At 36.5% G+C, this 19,115-nt stretch overlaps 1 protein-coding gene across 1 annotated transcript in view; it reads right to left on the minus strand.

The window, feature by feature from the left end:
- The window catches only part of LOC126248070 (probable medium-chain specific acyl-CoA dehydrogenase, mitochondrial), a 209,362-nt gene extending 190,632 nt beyond the window's left edge, over positions 1-18,730 (minus strand). The window contains exons 1-2 of the mRNA XM_049948721.1: positions 18,502-18,730; positions 2,547-2,634 (exon numbers count right to left, since the gene is read on the minus strand). Coding sequence (XP_049804678.1) covers positions 2,547-2,634; positions 18,502-18,519 — 106 coding nt within the window. The 5' untranslated portion in view covers positions 18,520-18,730. The remainder of the gene's footprint in view (positions 1-2,546; positions 2,635-18,501) is intronic.
- Positions 18,731-19,115: the final 385 nt, after the last annotated feature.

Consider the following 19,115-nt stretch of genomic DNA (forward strand, 5'->3'; position numbering starts at 1 on the left):
GTGCCTGTCAAAGATTGCTAAAATATTAAAGTTTTCAGACAAAGTCCTTCTTCTGCAGTAGACAAACACACAAGCACAACTCACATACACGTGGCTACAGTTTCAGAGCACTAGAGCCCTACATTTTGGATATATATTTTGTAGTTTCAATATAGGAAAGAAATTTGTGGTAGAATTAAATTATTTAGGAGTAAAGAAGACAACACACTGAATAGTAAAAGCATTGAGTCGTCAACAGGCACATGGAAAAAGACTGAAAATTTGCCAGCTTTTGGACAAATCCTTTAACAAGCTGGAGAACCAAAACACACACACACACACACACACACACACACACACACACACACACACACACACACACCTTTGCAGCTACACTGTACCAGGTGAGCATAAAATGCCAGGATTGCAGTTTGGCAGGTGGATTGGGGTGAGGAGTGGCATCGGGTGTGGTGCATAGAGGGGAGAAAAGGTGAGAAGCAGGAGGAGGGATAGCTGGCAGCTCAAAGGGACACAGCCAGGGAGTGGGATAGGAATTCCAGAGCAGGAGGCATATACATCTACATAGTACTCTGCAGACCACTGTACGTTGCATGGCAGTGGGTGCCACAAACCACTATTATCCATTTCCTTTCCTGTTTCACTCACAAATAGACAGAGGGATAAATAACTGTGTATAAGCCTCCATATGGGCCCTAATTTCTCTCATCTTATCTTTGCGGCCCGTACACAAAATGTATGTTGGCGGCAGTAGAATTGATCTCCAGCTGGCCTTAAACGCCAGTACTCTAAATTTCCACAATAGTGCCTCATGAAAAGAGCATTGTCTTCCGTCCAGAGATTCCCATTTGAGTTCACAAAGCATCCTCATATTTTTTGCATACTGACTGAACCTACCAGTAACAAATCTAGCAATGTGCCTCTGAACTGCTTTGATGTCTTCCTTCACTCTGATCTGGTGGGGACCCAAAATACTCAAAAAGTTCTGAACAGTGGGTGACACTAGCATTCTCTATGCAATCTCCTTTATGGATGAGCTACTCTTTCCCAAAATTCACCCAATACAACAAAAGCGAGCATTCTCCTTCCTTACTATCAACCTCACCTACACACTCAATTTCATATTGCTTTGCAACATTATGCCTAGATATTTAATCAACATGACCATGTCAAGCAGCACACTACCAATGCCATATTCGAACATTACAGGATTATTTTTTCTACTCATCCACATTAACTTACATTTTCCTGCATTTAGAACAAGCTGCCATTCATCACACCAAAAAGAAATTCTGTCTAAGTCACACTGTATGCTCCAACAGTCACTCAAAGATGACACCTCCCTGTACACCACAGTGTCATTAGCAAACAGCCATAAATTGCTGTTCACCCAATCCATCAGGACATTTATATACATAGAGAATAACAGTAGTCCTATCACACTTTCCTGGGGCACTGCTGGTAATAGTATTGTCTTTGATGACCACAGCAGCAGGTGTACAGGATAGGAATGTGACACATGCAAACTGGAGATGGTGAGTTGTGCAGCACACCATGATGATGATGTGAAGGCTTGGTTGGGAGTGGGTGACAGGACAGAGAAGGGTGAGACTGTTGGATAGAGGGTGTTTGTGCAGTGGGTTAGCAGAGATTGAGGCCAGGAGAAGATTGTGGAAGTGTAGGATGTGTTGCAAGAATAACTTCCATCTGTATGGTTCAGGAAAAGTGGAGTTGAGAGGGAGGATCCAGATGGCACAGGTTGGAAAGTAGCCATCGAATGCGAGCCTGTTGTGCTCAGCAGCATGTTCTGCCACAGGGTGCTCAGTTCCGTTCTTAGCTACAGTATGCTAGTGGCCATCCACTCTGATGGACCGCTTGTTGGTGGTCATGACCACATAAAATGCTGTACACAACTCACTTTCAGCTCAGCATATCAGTTCAGAAAGAAGGGGTGACATGCACAGCATCATTGACCACCTCTAGACAATGACTACTCTATATAGAGCCTCTAACACTGTCAATGGTATGCCTCTCACCATTGAGAGGATACATACTGTGCAGACTAATTATTACTGAAAGGACAGCTTTGGGTGCTAGGGGGACAGTAATTTCAGCACTTTTAGTTCCTCACAAACTATTCAGACAATTGACAACACATTTACTTGCAGTAAATATTCTGTGAGACTGTATTTTCAATAGAGGATACATTGTACATCAATAGTAAATAAAAATTTCTACTAATGAACATATATATTTGGTCCTGCATAAGCGGTAACATTGTTGAAGCTAAATATGCCCTTATTATAATACTAAAAAGGTGGATATAATAAGCAGTAATCGTTACTAAAATCTTGAAATAATGATGGAGTATGCCCTCAGAAAACAACAGACAAATGGAAATTCCACTCATGGAACTGATTATATTGGTCATCAATTTTCAGTAATAAATTTAATAATGCATTGTAGATTGGTTTTTGAGAAAAAAAGTCACTGACAACCTAGATGAAATTTAAAAATGTTTATTGCTCTTAACTAATAGCATTTTTTACCAAAAGAGTAACCACTCAGTGGTTTCTTGTCAGCAACAGCACCACTGGAAAATGCTCTCAAGCCGCTTTGCAGTCCCCTGTGAAGGACCTGAGGAGGAGGATAACACTGTATGTAACTTGTAAGAAATGATATTAGTCACATAAGATAGTAAAAATAAATGTGTACACAATATGAAAAGAAATTTCAAGTATAGCACATACTCTAAATATTGTTATGAGAGAGAGAGAGAGAGAGAGAGAGAGAGAGGGTGGGGGGGTGGGGGCGGGAGGAAGAGGAGGAGGAGGAGGAGGAGGAGGAGGAGGAGGAGGAGGAGGAGGAGGAGGAGGAGTGGAAGGGGCAGGGGGAGGGGGAACTATTAGGCCGGTGGTGGAGAATGGCTTAAAACACCTAATTAAAACCAATTAATACTTTGAAAAGCTCGTAAAATGACATAATTTGCAGTGCCATTATTCCAAGGTCTGAATTTTGAAATAATCCAATAAATTTATAAAAATTAAAGTAATTGGAGGGAGCATTTTCAAGTAATCACTATTTTCCAGAAACTTCTTAGGAATCAAATTCTGTAATAGGATTTTCACTATTGACTCTTTTGCATGACATGATATGCTGGTCATAATTATCTTGCTAATATATGAACTTTTTACATTGAGAAATGTGAAATATTGTTCATCAGATATATTAAATAAGTTGTTCATTATGTACATCCAACATTATGAGATCCTCATTAATATAAAACATATTGCAAAAGTATAATGTGAGGTACATATTTTTCTGAAGAATTACTATTATTAACTTTAATGTTCACTCCAGAAAGCCTTAATTCTACGCTCCTCAGTAATGCAAAAAAAGTGGGAAAAATTGAAATTTATACATATATGGAAATTCTTGCACTAATTTGTAAACATATACTCACTAAAATATGTAAAATAATTTCTAATCTGTTGTGATAGGAACCAACAAAATACAATAATGTACAGTATTTACTTACACCAGTCCTAATTATGCACATAAGAAGTGTAAGTGTAACATTACAAAGCATTTGTAATATATCATATTACTGCCAATTTATATACACATAAATTTTTTCTGCTAATAAATTTATCATAGAAATAGGTATTGGCTATAAGCAAGTTCTTTCTCTTAAACTGTGCATTTCAGTAGCTGTAAAGTTATTGGATTTGCATCATGTTGCTGAATAACAGAAGTCTTTTTGGTCAAAATTAGTCCCTCTAACCTTTTGTGTAGATGATTTTAATCATAGGAATTGGGCAGTAACTTGATTTAAAAGAAAATACTGAGGAGCTTTTATTTGTATGTTTTGAACAGGTTTCTCTAGGCTAGTCTTGAATTAAAATTATTATTATTATCATTATTAGTAAGAAATATTACAGGCTCTTTCAATCTGACTAAGCCAATTTAAAAAGGCAAACATTATGGTTTAATAGATCATAGATAATGAGCTCATTATACAAAGGGTGCAAAATCAACCTGAACGAAGATGAGAGAAAGAGGCCAGGTATTTCTTTTCGGTAAAATGACCCTGAAATTTTTGTAAAATGATTTGGTGAGTTGAAGCCTGCTTTTTGTTAATTGCAAGTCTAATGCATGTCAGTTTCTGAACTGCATCTAATGATACAAAGTTAATTGAAAATGATATATCTACAAAACATTTACTGCTACAGTAATATCTGTTTAAATGATTAACAAGTCACTCATACCATATCAATACCCAGATGAGGAAGTATGTGATGTATGAGAATTAGATAGGACCTGCCATGGGCAAAGAAAAACTATAGGCAGGTTGCATTGGAAAGGTAGAATACCAGTACTTGAACACTACCATTTGTGTATGTAAGATTTTGTTTCTAAAATGATTGTACAGCCTATACAGGTATAACACTCAAAAGTGAGATTTGTATGATTGGCTAAGAGGAGGAAATCAAAAATAAAATGACGATAGCTTGAATAATTACTGTTTATTAAGCATTCATTATGCACTCCAATGCAGAAATCTGTGCCAGCTTACATTCATAAAATATATCTAGAAGATCAGAAAAGACCAGTTCAGAAAAATTTCCAGACTACTCCAAATATTCTCAAACCCTTAACATACCTCTCCCATATGTCCATGAAAATAAAATTAAAACAGGCTCTATCACAGATGTTCATGTAAGTAATCCTACCTGCACACCATACATGAACAGACTGGGAAGGGGTTGGAGAGATACAGTCATAAGCCACACTTTTGCCGAAATTAAGATATTCACTATGACATCCTTAACGATTCCCTCCTCATCTTGGATTGAAGTAGTTCTGTCTTTCTCCAACAGGTCGCAGGTGATGACATAGTGTGGTTCTATACTCTGCCACCTGATGTATTCTTCAGAAGATACATAGTCACAAGCCACATCAAAATGGCTAAATGCTAATAAACATCTGAAGGTGCATCACACATTCTAGGCGTATATGGCAGTGACAGAAGGATCAGAATCCCCATTTACACTGCTGACAGTGACGGTGATGAGTCTTGGTGTCCATCAAGCAACAGTACTAGCTCAGTAGATGTTTCGGTAAGTATACAAAAACATTTTTTACTGGTGATTATTGTTTGCTTGTAACATTGCTCTCACAGTTGATCATCGTTTTTTGTGTTAACGAGAAACCTTTAGAGCCTAATTTTAATGACTACTGATTACAGTAATAATATAGTTTTCATGGCTACAAACTTGTAAGAATATTTTTATTATCAATGCCATTTCAGCAGCATATAATGATTTGTGTGGCTTGTGACTATATGTCGCGGAAGTTCTGTGACTATTTTTCTATTCATATTAGGAGCTTGAAATAAGTAGAGCAAATGAAGTATCACCCCAGGAACCAAGCTCTTCAAGAAAAAGAAAGCGTAATATTGATCAGTGCAAAAAAATTAAGGCCAAACATCAAGGTAACATGGGTCAGCAGTACGTGTCTTCTAAAACCAACAAGACTGTTCAGGCAGCATCTTTGGTAAGTCCCGGTAGTTGTTCAAGCAAGTGCTATACGAAACTACTCAGACAAGAAGAAAATATTTTCCACTCATTTTAGGACATAGGAAATGTTAATGCTCAGAATACTTACCTAATGTGTTGTATGGAAATGGTACCAAAGAAGCGAAGGTTTGTTTCACTGTTTTTCAACACCAATGGACCAATAGTCACAAATTTACTTTACCTTGTTCTGCTTCACAGCTAACCAAACAGACTACAAAGCAACTTTCATCTAGAGCTGTGACGTTTTCATACAATGTGAAGGTAAATGGAACAGAAGCCATGATTTGCAAGCAAGATTTCCTCAGGGTTCATGTCTTACAGAACCACATATGAAGAGTGAGGAATTTGCAACAGCAACTGAAGTTGGGTCTCGCAGTTCCAAAAGAAGATGGTAGACGTTTGTATACTACATTTTACTATAAGGTATCCATTTTAACCAAATAAAATAATGTTGAAGTATAATAATAACACGAAGTAATTTACCAACTCATGTGGTCTTATATTTTGGTATAGCACTGAGGAAGTCTCTGACACCTTGCACAGCTTTGTCTTGAAATTTATGTGGATGATTGCCATGTTTGCCTGAAATAAAAGTCACTATAGCAAGCAGCAGAACTCCACCAAAGTATATTTTGCATGTGATCTCACAACTGCGTTCTTATTTCAGGACAAATACTCTGTGATACTGTAGGGACACCCTTTTCCTTGCAGTATTCAAAGCAAATTCAGGGCAATTTTTGTGTCCAAATTTAACATAGACTTCAAACTGTCAAAAAGCTACACCTGTTCAACATGTGATGCCTTTCTAACAGCAAAGAGTAACCCAGAATTATGTGCAGAAGAAATTACACAAAGGAAAAAACAACATGAGTTGCATCTAAGAAAGGCTGATAGTGGGCCAAATATGATAGTGTCTTTGACTTCCCTGACTAAAGAGAATGTGAAAGAGCACCAAGTAATAGCAATGGACATGCACCAAACGTTTCCCATGCCAAAACTAACAGTTGGCCCAGCATTCTAAAAGAGAAAAATATTGTGGTTCAAATAAGGTATACATGTTTCTGCGGAGTGAGGAGGATGGAGAAAGGGTTCAGATGAAGTTGGGACTTGTTTATTCAAATACTTAGAGATAACTAACACTTGAGCCAAAAATCGCTACATAATCACAGATAACTGTAAGGGCCAGGCAAAGAATTGGAAATGATTCTCATTGCCACCAAAAGATTTGAATCTGTGCAGCATTGTTTCTCTGGGTATGTCACACTAGACTTCCTTGCGATCATGATTGTTTCTCGCATAAATTTCAATGCGACCAAAGACATACAATAGTATACACGACAGATGAATGGGCAGAAGTAGTCAAATCTGCTAGTCCAAAAAATTTCATTTGATGAAAGTGCACAGACAAGACTTCAGAAGCTTGGGCGATCTGAAGTAATTAATCTCGATACCCCCTCTAAATAGATCTGGAGATCCCATTCGTTTTAGTGAAGCAACTCAATTTAAGTCCCCTTCATGATAAGTGTGAAGCACTGCTACTGAAATATAGGAACCTTTATGTCAGTGGATCTATGTAGCAACAGGAAAGGAAGGCCTGCTGAAGCAGATCTATTTCAGCTGCCAATAAAATATAGAAAGCCACTTCAAATTAATCAGAAAAAGATTGATGACATGGCATACATACCAGAAGCATATCAAAGCTTTTTTCGGTCACGTGCTTGAAATAATGAGAACGATGACGACGTAGAAGAACTTCCTTGATTTTGCATTCACGGTGTAAAATGAAGCATTAGATTGACTTACCTGTTATGTATGTGTGTATGTGAAAGTGCAAAAATTGTCAAGATTTACTAGTTATTACATAAATTTCAAAACAAAACCTTAAAAATGTATTTTGTGTTCTAAATTATTTTCAGGGAGACACAGTCATAAGTCAATTTCGACCACATCATAATTAAAATGACTTTCAAATTAATATTACATAACAGAAAGAAGATAATGTATTTTACACAAGGTTTACAATGTATTAAACTATAATTAAAAGCAAAAAGAAAGTGTCTGTTTTGTCTTCAACATTTTTATACTTCCATGGAACTTTAAAGTCACTTTATCTCAAAACTAGTTGAATGTGACTTACGACTATCTCTCTCCGACCCCTTCATTTGTAAGATACTCTACAGTAGAAAGTATGACCAGAAATGCTCTTAATACATAAATAAATAGATTTTCATTAAGAATTTCTATTAATATATTGCATCTGTTTAGTCTGATCAACTTATGTTACTCTGTTTACATTTATATCCTACAGATTAGTATTAATTCCTCTCTCTTGAAGCACTTACATACAGTCATAATCATCATGAGTATGCCAAATGTACAAAACATTTTATAAAGTGTGACTGACACATCAGGATGAAAAAAGAATGTATATTACAAAACAACATACATGATACACAAAGAATTTACCATGTGGTTAATAGTTAGATATGGAACTAAACATTGTTTGTTAAGTTACTTACCAAGAAACACAATAAAAGAATACAGTGCACACCAAAAAATTTCCAAATGTGATTAATAGTAAAATATGATCTAAACATTATTCAGTTACTTGCATAGTCATTATATACATAAGACAAATTACCAAAAGAAACAAAAATGCATAGAAAGAATGTACAAATAAGGAGCATTACCATTTATTTGGTAAATCAGGTCAGCTTTTCAGTAGTTTTCAGATTCTTAAACTGTGTAAACACTTCCTTTTTCAGCCTTTTTTTTGGGTCCTATTTTTACAGCTATTAAGAGAGGTGGCATGTTCCTGCACAACTAATGCACTGAATTCTTTTTAAATTTAGGCTGTAGGTATGTCTATCTTTAATGTTCAACAAGTATTGTATTGAGGCACCAAAGTCGTGGGATAGTAATATGCATATACACAGATGGTGGTAATATTGCATACACAAGGTATAAAAGGTCAGTGCATTGATGGAACTGTAATTTGTACTGAGGTAATTCATGTGAAAAGGTTTCTGATGTGATTATGGCCACACAATGGAAATTAACAGACTTTGAACATGGAATTGTAGTTGGAGCTAAATGCACGGGACAGTCCATTTCAGAAATCATTAGGGAATTCAATATTCTGAGTTCCACAGAGTCGAGATTGTGCTGACAATACCAAATTTCAGGCATTACCTCTAACCATGGACAACACAGTTGCCAACAGCCTTCACTTAAAAGCCAAGAGTGTTTGCATAGAGTTGCCAGTGCTAACAGAAAAGCATCAATGTATGAAATAACTACAGAAATCAATGTGGGGTGTTTGATGAAAACATCCATTAGGACAGTGCATGAAATTTAGAGTTAATAATAATAATAATAATAATAATAATAATAATATAATAATAATAATAATAATAATACATCCAACTGGCTGAGGAAGTCAAAGACATGTGGCATCAGGATAAAGTTGACATCATACCAATTATAGTATCAACTACAGGAGTCATACCACACAATATCCACCAGTACATCAATGCAATACAGCTACATCCAAACACATATATACAACTACAGAAATCCGTAATTATTGATACATGTTCAATTACCCGAAAGTTCCTAAATGCAATATAACACATACCGTACAGTTAATAGGAAGTGACGCTTGATCAAGGTCCGCGTCACTTTCCATTCTCAACCAGACTTAACGTCTGAGAAAGTAAAGAAATAATAATAATAATAATTTAATAATAAACCCCGTGGAGGCCCGGGAAAAGAATAGGCCTCCGGTATGTTCTGCCAGTCGTAAAAGGCGACGAAAAGAACAAACCACTAATAGGGCTAACCCCCCTTTTAGTGTGATTACTTGGTTCAGGACAGAACTAAAGAAGCCTCGGACAAGCGCCGTCATGGTCGGGGACGGCGCTTGAACCCTATGCCCGCCCACAATGGTAATGACACTGCTAGCCAACTGGAAAATGATTTAAATCCAAATAGAGGTGTTTTGCAGGATATGCTTCCTGCAACCACCCTAGAAGGAAAACAAAGACAGAGGATGAGATGGTCAGATGAAGTTAATCGACACCTCATGTTCTGTTATTACCAAGCAACAAACCTAGGAACCAACACAACTGGATACAGATCACAAGTATACACAACATTTATTACCAGATACCCAGAATTAAAATTTTTAACAGAACAACGTCTAGCTGATCAGATTTGTGTAATAATAAAAAATAACAGGATACCCCAGTCAGAATTAGAAAACATCAAACAACAAGTACAACAAATACTGGAACAAAATAATGTGCAATTAGAAGAAGAAGAAAATACAGTAATGGACTCAAACATCCCAGAGCAAACAAACAAAGAACAACACGCATCAATTAAACAATCAGAGGAAAATGAAATTTTAAGACAGCCACCAGCACAAGCACAAATAGAACACGAAGTGACACACATGTTAGATATAGAAGAAAAATTTCAGTTGACATATATAGAATACAAAGACACAAATACAGACATTAGACCATTCTTGCATAGACCACCAAATAGCCCACAAGTCGAAACAACAATAAAAACTATCAACACAATCATACACAAAAAAATAAATGAATACACAACTATGGAAGAGTTACAACTACTGGTTTATGTAGGAGCACTCACTACACTAAATATACACACTAGGCAGATATCAGAACCAACCAACACACAGAAGAAACCCACAAAACCAGCATGGCAACACAGGCTACAGATCAGAATAGAAAAACTGAGAAAAGACATCGGACAGTTAACACAATTTATAAGAAATGAAATATCAGACAAAAAACGAAAAAGGTTAGGTAAAATCTCACAACAAGAAGCAATAGAGCAATTAGATGAAAAGAAGCAAAAATTACAAGCTTTGGCGAAACGACTTAGAAGATACAAAAAAAGTGAAAATAGAAGGAAACAAAACCAAACATTCAACACAAACCAAAAGAAATTTTACCAAACAATAGATAACACACACATAAAAATAGACAATCCACCAAACATAAGAGACATGGAACACTTCTGGAGCAGCATATGGTCAAACCCGGTACAACATAACAGGCATGCACGGTGGATACAAGCAGAAACAGATACATACAAGATGATACCACAAATGCCTGAAGTGATAATTTTGCAACATGAAGTCACCCGAGCAATTAATTCTACGCACAATTGGAAAGCCCCTGGAAATGATAAAATAGCAAATTTCTGGCTAAAGAAGTTCACCTCAACACATTCACATCTAACTGAATTATGTAACAGTTACATTGCAGACCCATAGACATTCCCTGATACACTTACACATGGAATAACTTATCCGAAACCTAAAGATCAAGCAGACACAGCAAACCCAGCAAAATATCGCCCCATAACATGCCTACCAACAATCTACAAAATATTAACTTCAGTCATTACACAGAAATTAATGACACATACAACACAGAACAAAATTATAAATGAAGAACAAAAAGGCTGCTGCAAAGGAGCACGAGGATGTAAAGAGCAACTGATAATAGATGCAGAGGTGACATATCAAGCTAAAACTAAACAAAGGTCTCTACACTACGCATACATTGATTACCAAAAAGCTTTTGATAGTGTACCCCACTCATGGTTACTACAAATATTGGAAATATACAAAGTAGATCCTAAATTGATACAGTTCCTAAACATAGTAATGAAAAACTGGAAAACCACACTTAATATCCAAACAAATTCAGATAATATCACATCACAGCCAATACAGATTAAGCGTGGAATATACCAAGGAGACTCATTAAGTCCTTTCTGGTTCTGCCTTGCTCTGAACCCACTATCCAACATGCTAAATAATACAAATTATGGATACAATATTACTGGAACATACCCACACAAAATCACACATTTGCTATACATGGATGATCTAAAACTACTGGCAGCAACAAATCAACAACTCAACCAATTACTAAAGATAACAGAAGTATTCAGCAATGATATAAGTATGGCGTTTGGAACAGACAAATGTAAGAAAAATAGCATAGTCAAGGGAAAACACACTAAACAAGAAGATTACATATTGGATAACCACAGCGACTGCATAGAAGCGATGGAAAAAACGGATGCCTATAAATATCTAGGATACAGACAAAAAATAGGAATAGATAATACAAATATTAAAGAAGAACTAAAAGAAAAATATAGACAAAGACTAACAAAAATACTGAAAACAGAATTGACAGCAAGAAACAAGACCAAAGCTATAAATACTTATGCCATACCAATATTGACCTACTCATTTGGAGTAGTGAAATGGAGTAACACGGACCTAGAAGCACTCGATACACTTACACGATCACAATGCCATAAATATAGAATACATCACATACATTCAGCAACAGAAAAATTCACATTAAGCAGAAAGGAAGGAGGAAGGGGATTTATCGATATAAAAAACCTACATTATGGACAGGTAGACAATTTAAGAAAATTCTTTATAGAACGAGCAGAAACTAGCAAAATACACAAAGCAATCACTCATATAAATACATCGGCTACACCACTACAATTTCATAACCACCTCTACAACCCGTTAGACCACATAACATCAACAGATACGAAGAAAGTAAATTGGAAAAAGAAAACACTTCATGGCAAGCACCCGTATCATCTAACACAGCCACACATCGATCAAGACGCATCCAACACAAGGCTAAGAAAAGGCAATATATACAGTGAGACAGAAGGATTCATGATTGCAATACAGGATCAAACAATAAACACCAGGTATTACAGCAAGCATATTATTAAAGATCCCAATACCACAACAGATAAATGCAGACTTTGTAAACAACAAATAGAAACAGTAGATCACACCACAAGCAGATGTACAATACTAGCAAATACAGAATACCCCAGAAGACATGACAATGTCGCAAAAATAATACATCAACAGCTTGCCTTACAACATAAACTTATAAAACAACAAGTTCCTACATACAAGTATGCACCACAAAATGTACTGGAGAATGATGAATACAAATTATACTGGAACAGAACCATTATAACAGATAAAACAACGCGACATAACAAACCTGACATCATACTCACCAATAAAAAGAAGAAATTAACACAACTAATCGAAATATCCATACCCAATACAACAAATATACAAAAGAAAACAGGAGAAAAAATTGAAAAATACATCCAACTGGCTGAGGAAGTCAAAGACATGTGGCATCAGGATAAAGTTGACATCATACCAATTATACTATCAACTACAGGAGTCAAACCACACAATATCCACCAGTACATCAATGCAATAGAGCTACATCCAAACGTATATACAACTACAGAAATCAGTAATTATTGATACATGTTCAATTACCCGAAAGTTCCTAAATGCAATATAACACATACCATACAGTTAAAAGGAAGTGACGCCTGATCAAGGTCCGCGTCACTTTTCATTTTTAACCAGACTTAACGTCTGAGAAAGTAAAGAATAATAATAATAATAATGGCTTTATTCAACATTGAATGGTACACTGCATATGTACAAAGAAACAGTAATGATTAAAGTTATTTGTACAACACACAAGACACATTCTTCTGAATATGTCATTAATTTATAACAAAATTACAATAAGATGTTTACCGATTTCTATTCACATAATTTCACAAAGCATTTGTTGTTGTTCATATACATATGGTACTCTTCTAATGTGTAGAAAGGGTGTTTTACTAAAAGTTTCTTAAGCTGTTGTTTCAGTTTAATTGTAGGAAGAGCCATGACTGCACTAGGCAGTGCATTAGCTAATTTTATACCTGCATACTGAGGCCCCTTTTCGTAAAGTGCTGTTCTGTGGCTTCCAATGTAAAATCTTTCTTTATTTCTAGTATTGTACTGGTGGAAATCTGAATAAGTGTTTGGGTGCAGTCTTTTCACAAGGCATATGGATTTTAGAATGTATGTGTTTTTAACAGTTAACACCTCTGTTTTTGGAAACAAGTTGTGACAAGATTCCCTATATTTTGCTCCACAGATTATTCTCACACCCCTTTTTTAAAGAATGAGTAGCTTATCTAGATTAGCTTTGGTTGTTGCCCCCAAATTTCAATACCATAGTTCACGTGAGAGGAGAAAAGAGCATGGTATGCAGTCTTTAGGACTACAGTGTCTCTACAGAACTTGCTAATAGTACTGATTGTAAATATATTTTTTGACAACTTAGTTGCTAGGGAGTCAATATGTGTGTCCCATTTCTGGTTGCTTTGGATTGTTACACCAAGGAATTTTACACTAGACTCTTTCTTTACCAATTTGTTGCCAATGTATAATTTAATTTCATTATTCAAACTACTTTTGTTAAACTCCATCAAACATGTTTTACTGGTGCTTACATTTAAGTGGCTTTCATTAAAAAGTTGAACAATTTCTTTGTCACATTATTACACTCGGCCTCTAGTTCATTACATGATTCCTTTTTACACACAATGGACATGTCATTGGCATACAGAACAATTTTGGAATTTATAGTACAGTATTTAATATCATTTACATAGATCAAGAACAGAAGGGGGCCCAACACAGAGCCCTGCGGCATGCCATATTTTATGCAAGTAATCTCTGATTTGTAGACACCACTTTCCATTTTAAGTACAACAAACTTTTTTCTATTGCTCATATAACACTTTATTAGGTCATAAGCAGCACCTCTAATGCCCATGTTCCATAGCTTGTCTAATAGGATGTCAACATTTACACAATCAAAGGCTTTTTCCAGGTCTAGGTATACACCTGCCACATGTTCCCTGCTTTCGATACCCCCTAACACCTCTTCAATTAGTTGAGCAGATACAGTGCTAGTTGATTTACCTTTTAGGAATCCATTTTGATTTTCAAACATCAGGTTGTGTTTGTTAAGAAAGTTTATAATCCTGTTGTATATAATTTTCTCAACTATTTTGGAAAATACAGGAAGGATTGAGACTGCTCTGTAGTTTTCTATTTTGTTGTTGTCACCTTTCTTAAAAATGGGTGTTACCTTTGCTATTTTTTAGTCTGTCTGGAAAGCTGCCTGATTCTATTATATTGTTGACTGCTACAGACAGAGTTACAGAGACATTTTGGCTACAGGCTTTTGAAACATTAATATTTAGGCCATCATGCCCAGCTGAATTAGTGGGTTTTAGACAGATAATCATTAACTAATGATGCCAATTATTTCTGCACAGTTTGTGGGGGCTAGATATATACTATGGTCACATGTATTACCTTTAAAACTGTAATGCATGTTTTTATGTTTGTCATTTATGGCTTCCCCTACGGAAGAAAAATATTCATTAAAAATATTTACAACTTCCAGTTGGTCTTTTATGAGCATGCCATTGTGGTTAATAGTAAAGTCCATACAGGATTTGTCATTGCAGGTTCTAATACTGTTTATGACTGTCCAGATGCCAGCAGTTACGTTGTGTGAGTTTTGAAGCTTATTTGCAACATAGTTGCTCCTGGTCTGTGTGAGTAAGTCCTTATAGTGTGTTAGAGAGATTCCTGAGCTAAAGGAAGCCTTCAAAATATATCAATTATTCAGCATTGTACTGTGGAGTAGTTTTAATTTTTCCCTCGCTTCAGTGACATTACTATTTACCCAAATATTTTTGTTTATATTTTTTGTTTCTTTCTTTTTTGTGATTACAACTGGGCATTTCGTATCAAAGCAGTAATAGAAGTCAGCAGCAAAGCTATCATATGAAAAGCTATTATTTTCAAACCATTTTATTTGTGCTAGCATGCAGTTTAGTCTATTTATGTTGTCATTATACATTATTCTTTTAGTTACAAACTGTTGCTTTGTGGTGACAGTGGGGGCCTCATGGAGCTCCAATTTAAGCTGTACTGCGTGGTGATCTGAGACGGCTAGTTTTAAAACCGATGCACTGTGGGATAGGTGGGTCATGTTTGTTATTATGTTGTCAAGACATGTTTTACTATTGCCAATTTCTCTAGTGGGTTTCCGAATGAGTGGGGTCAGGTTAAATTCATCACACAGGCAATGTAACTTTTTGTGCTGACATCATTTGTTAATAAATCTATGTTTATATCCCCTGTAACTATAATATTTACATGACCATTTGGCCCAGAAAATGTTGTATCTATATAAACAAGCAAGTCAGAAAGATTTACAAAAAAGGTATCTGTATTTACTGCAGGTGGCCTGTAAACACCGATAACTCTTATGTTATCTCTACCCCATTTTAGGTTTATTGCAGCAAATTCTGAGACTCCTTCCAAGCAGAAGGCACTCACATCGATAACATTAAAATTACTTTCATTTACAGTGAAAATTGCAACACCTCCCCCAGTCTTGTCTTTTCTGCTGAAGGCTGTGCAGAATATCATACACAGTGGTTGGTACAATGAATCTCTGATTAGCATTAGTCAATGTTCAGTTACAACTAATATATTGGGTTTGTCAATCCGTGAAATTACATCTAGATCATTATGCTTATTTCTAAGACTACCAAGATTCTGGTGTATAATTTTGAGGCTGAGTTTTACCTGCTGGACCTTAGAGGATAATTTTGGACTAGCAATGAGGCCAGCAGGCTTTACAAGTTTCCCTGGGCTACGGCAGCAGATGACTGACGTAACTGCATTTGCTAACAGCACATCACCTTCAGCACCTCTGCCGAGCATGTGACCAGGCCGGTTGGATCCTAGGTGACTAAACAATGCCCTGGTCAGATGAGTCCTAATTTCAGTTGGTAAGAGCTGACAGTATGGTTCAGGTGTGGTGCAGACCCCCACAAAACCATTGAACTGAGTTGTCAACAATGCAACAATGCACTGTGCAAACAGGTGGGGCTCCGTAATCATGTGGGTTGAGTTTGCATAGAATGGGCTGTGTTCTCTGGTCTAACTAAACCAATCATTGACTGGAAATTGTTATGCTCATCTACTTGGAGAACATTTGCAACCAATCAGGGACTTCACGTTCCCAAACGATGATAGAATTTCTGTGGATATCAGTGCACCTATCACCAGGCCACAACTGTTCGTGATCGGTTTCATGAGCATTATGGCCAGTTTATGTGAATCATGTCAGGCAATTTGGGTGGCCGTATCAATCACATTTAACATTTGTGGCACATCAGTTCGTGCACAAAATCTTGCACTGGCAACATTTTCGCAGCTATAGATGGCTATAGAGCTATCATGGCTCAGTATTTATGCAGGGGCTTCCAATGATTGTTGATTGCATGCCACATCAAGTTGCTGCACTACATCAGGCTAAAGGAGGTCTGACATGATATTAGGAGGTATCCCATGACTTTTGTCATCTCAGTGTACGTTTACGAATAGACTGCCAAAAGTTGTAACGGCTAAAGTTTTCGTTTAAGTATGAAGGGCAATTGTATATACAAAGAGGTGGGATTTATCATTATCAGTAATTCTTTGAAATAAGGCCTGCATGATATCTTACTTTCGGTAATTCCAGAGATGCTTCTAATGGCTCGCATCTGATGAATAAAAATTTTCATGGCTCGTGGAGAATTATCCCATAGAAGAAAGCCATATCTTAGATGGCAATGCAAGAAGGCATAATAGGAGTTAATCAGCAGTTTTTCGGAAACGGGTGTGCGTACTTTTTATCAGTAAATAAATACTGCATTTTTCCAGACTGTCAACAAAAATAGGTAACTCGTGACAGCTTCCATGACATATAATCTGTGTGACTCTCCCAAGTTAATTGTGTATCTAGGTATATAACAAGGAATTCGATGGAAGGGGTCTCTACGTGAACACTGTACAAGCTGAAACAAATATTTAGAGGATTTTTATAGTTAATAGTTAACTCACTGGCTTCAAACTACATTGCAGATAACCTGAGGTAATCTATACTTTGCTCGTTCAATTTTTTTGTCCATAACGCTCAGGCAGTTCATTTATAAGCACTGATCCTTGAGGAATACCTCTATGATTTTTGGGGAACACCTCCAGTATCATCCAGCAAATTGTGATTTTTTATCATTGTAACTTGCTCAAGTCCACTAGTCTGGCTTCAGCACATAATTTTAATGCAATAAAATTTTCAGCAGTTTAAGCATTGATATCTGGATCCTAAAACCATACTGAAACTTACTTAGTCAGTATATTGTTTTTTGATAAATGAATACAAATTTGCTTTTGTATACAATATTCAATTATTTTGGCAAAATAGGTATGGTACCAGAGAAATTGTATGATAATTACTGGCGCAAGATTTATCACCCTTTTGTGCAATAGAATGACAACTGGCTTTCTTAGACATTGTGGGAAAACATCACCACCAGACATATTATGAATGTGCAAGAAGGGAATGATACTAAGTCCATTATATTTTTAATTACATAATTTGAGAAGCCATACATGCCGGTATCTTCTGATCTAGAGCAACCTAAGTTTTCTGTTGATTTAACTACATCATATACATCCGCTTTTCTCCGATTACAAGTTGGTACTTATTAGCAAACATGTAACTGACAGCAGGTGCTATGATATAAAACTCGCGTACTATTTCATTAAATTTGAGTGAGAGTTAATAAGTTAGTAGTAGGGAAAGATCATCTCGAAAGAACAGACAGCCTGCAACAAAATTCCATTTTAAGGCCGTTGTACTGAAGGAAGTCGACTATCAAGACGGCAAGAGTTTGATTGACAAATTAAAATTTTGTGCAGGTTCAGGACTCGAACCGGAATCGTGCACGAATGATGTGGCATACGATTCCACTCTCAAGGGAGATTCGCTCTACAATGTAGTGTTCGCTAAAGTTAAAGATTTAGTCGTGGAAATTCTTATACCGCTTAGGTAAGTTCAGATAATTGTCACAAAAATTTACAGCGGCAATATAGTTAGCTGTTCCGGCACAGTACCTTGTTAAATGAGGTCATGATGGACAGAAATCAGTTTCGCATAGACCTTCCGCTGACTGCTGAATACTTCTGTTAGCGGTATATATGTTCCTCGGACTTTACTCTTGCTTATCTAATCAAATATTCGAGATTAGATGCTCGGTATAATTATCTAGCGTAAACACAGGTTTTTGAGCTCAATTGTATGAGGCAGAACTGCCAAACATTGTTTACAAGCTATGATACGCTGAACTCTTCCGCAAATCTGACTTGTCCTACTTTGAAAGACGGAATGTGAAATTTTCGTATCGTGTCGTCTAGCGAAGAGACATCTACATATACATCTACATGGGTTCTCTGCAAATCACATTTAAGTGCCTGGGAGAGGGTTCATCGTACCACCTTCACAATAATTGTCTGTTATTCCAATCTCGTACAGCGCGCGGAAGAAACGAACACTTATATCTCTCCGTGCGAGCTCTGGTTTCCATTACTTTATTATGATGATCGTCACTTCGTGAGTAGGTCGGCGTCAACAAAATACTTTAGCATTTGGAGGAGAAAGCTGGTGATTGAAATTCCGTAACAAGATTCCGCCGCAAGCAAAAACGCCTTAGTTTTAATTATGTCCACCA

Source organism: Schistocerca nitens, chromosome 3 (genome assembly GCF_023898315.1).
Source record: "Schistocerca nitens isolate TAMUIC-IGC-003100 chromosome 3, iqSchNite1.1, whole genome shotgun sequence".
Taxonomy (NCBI): Eukaryota; Metazoa; Arthropoda; class Insecta; order Orthoptera; family Acrididae; genus Schistocerca; species Schistocerca nitens.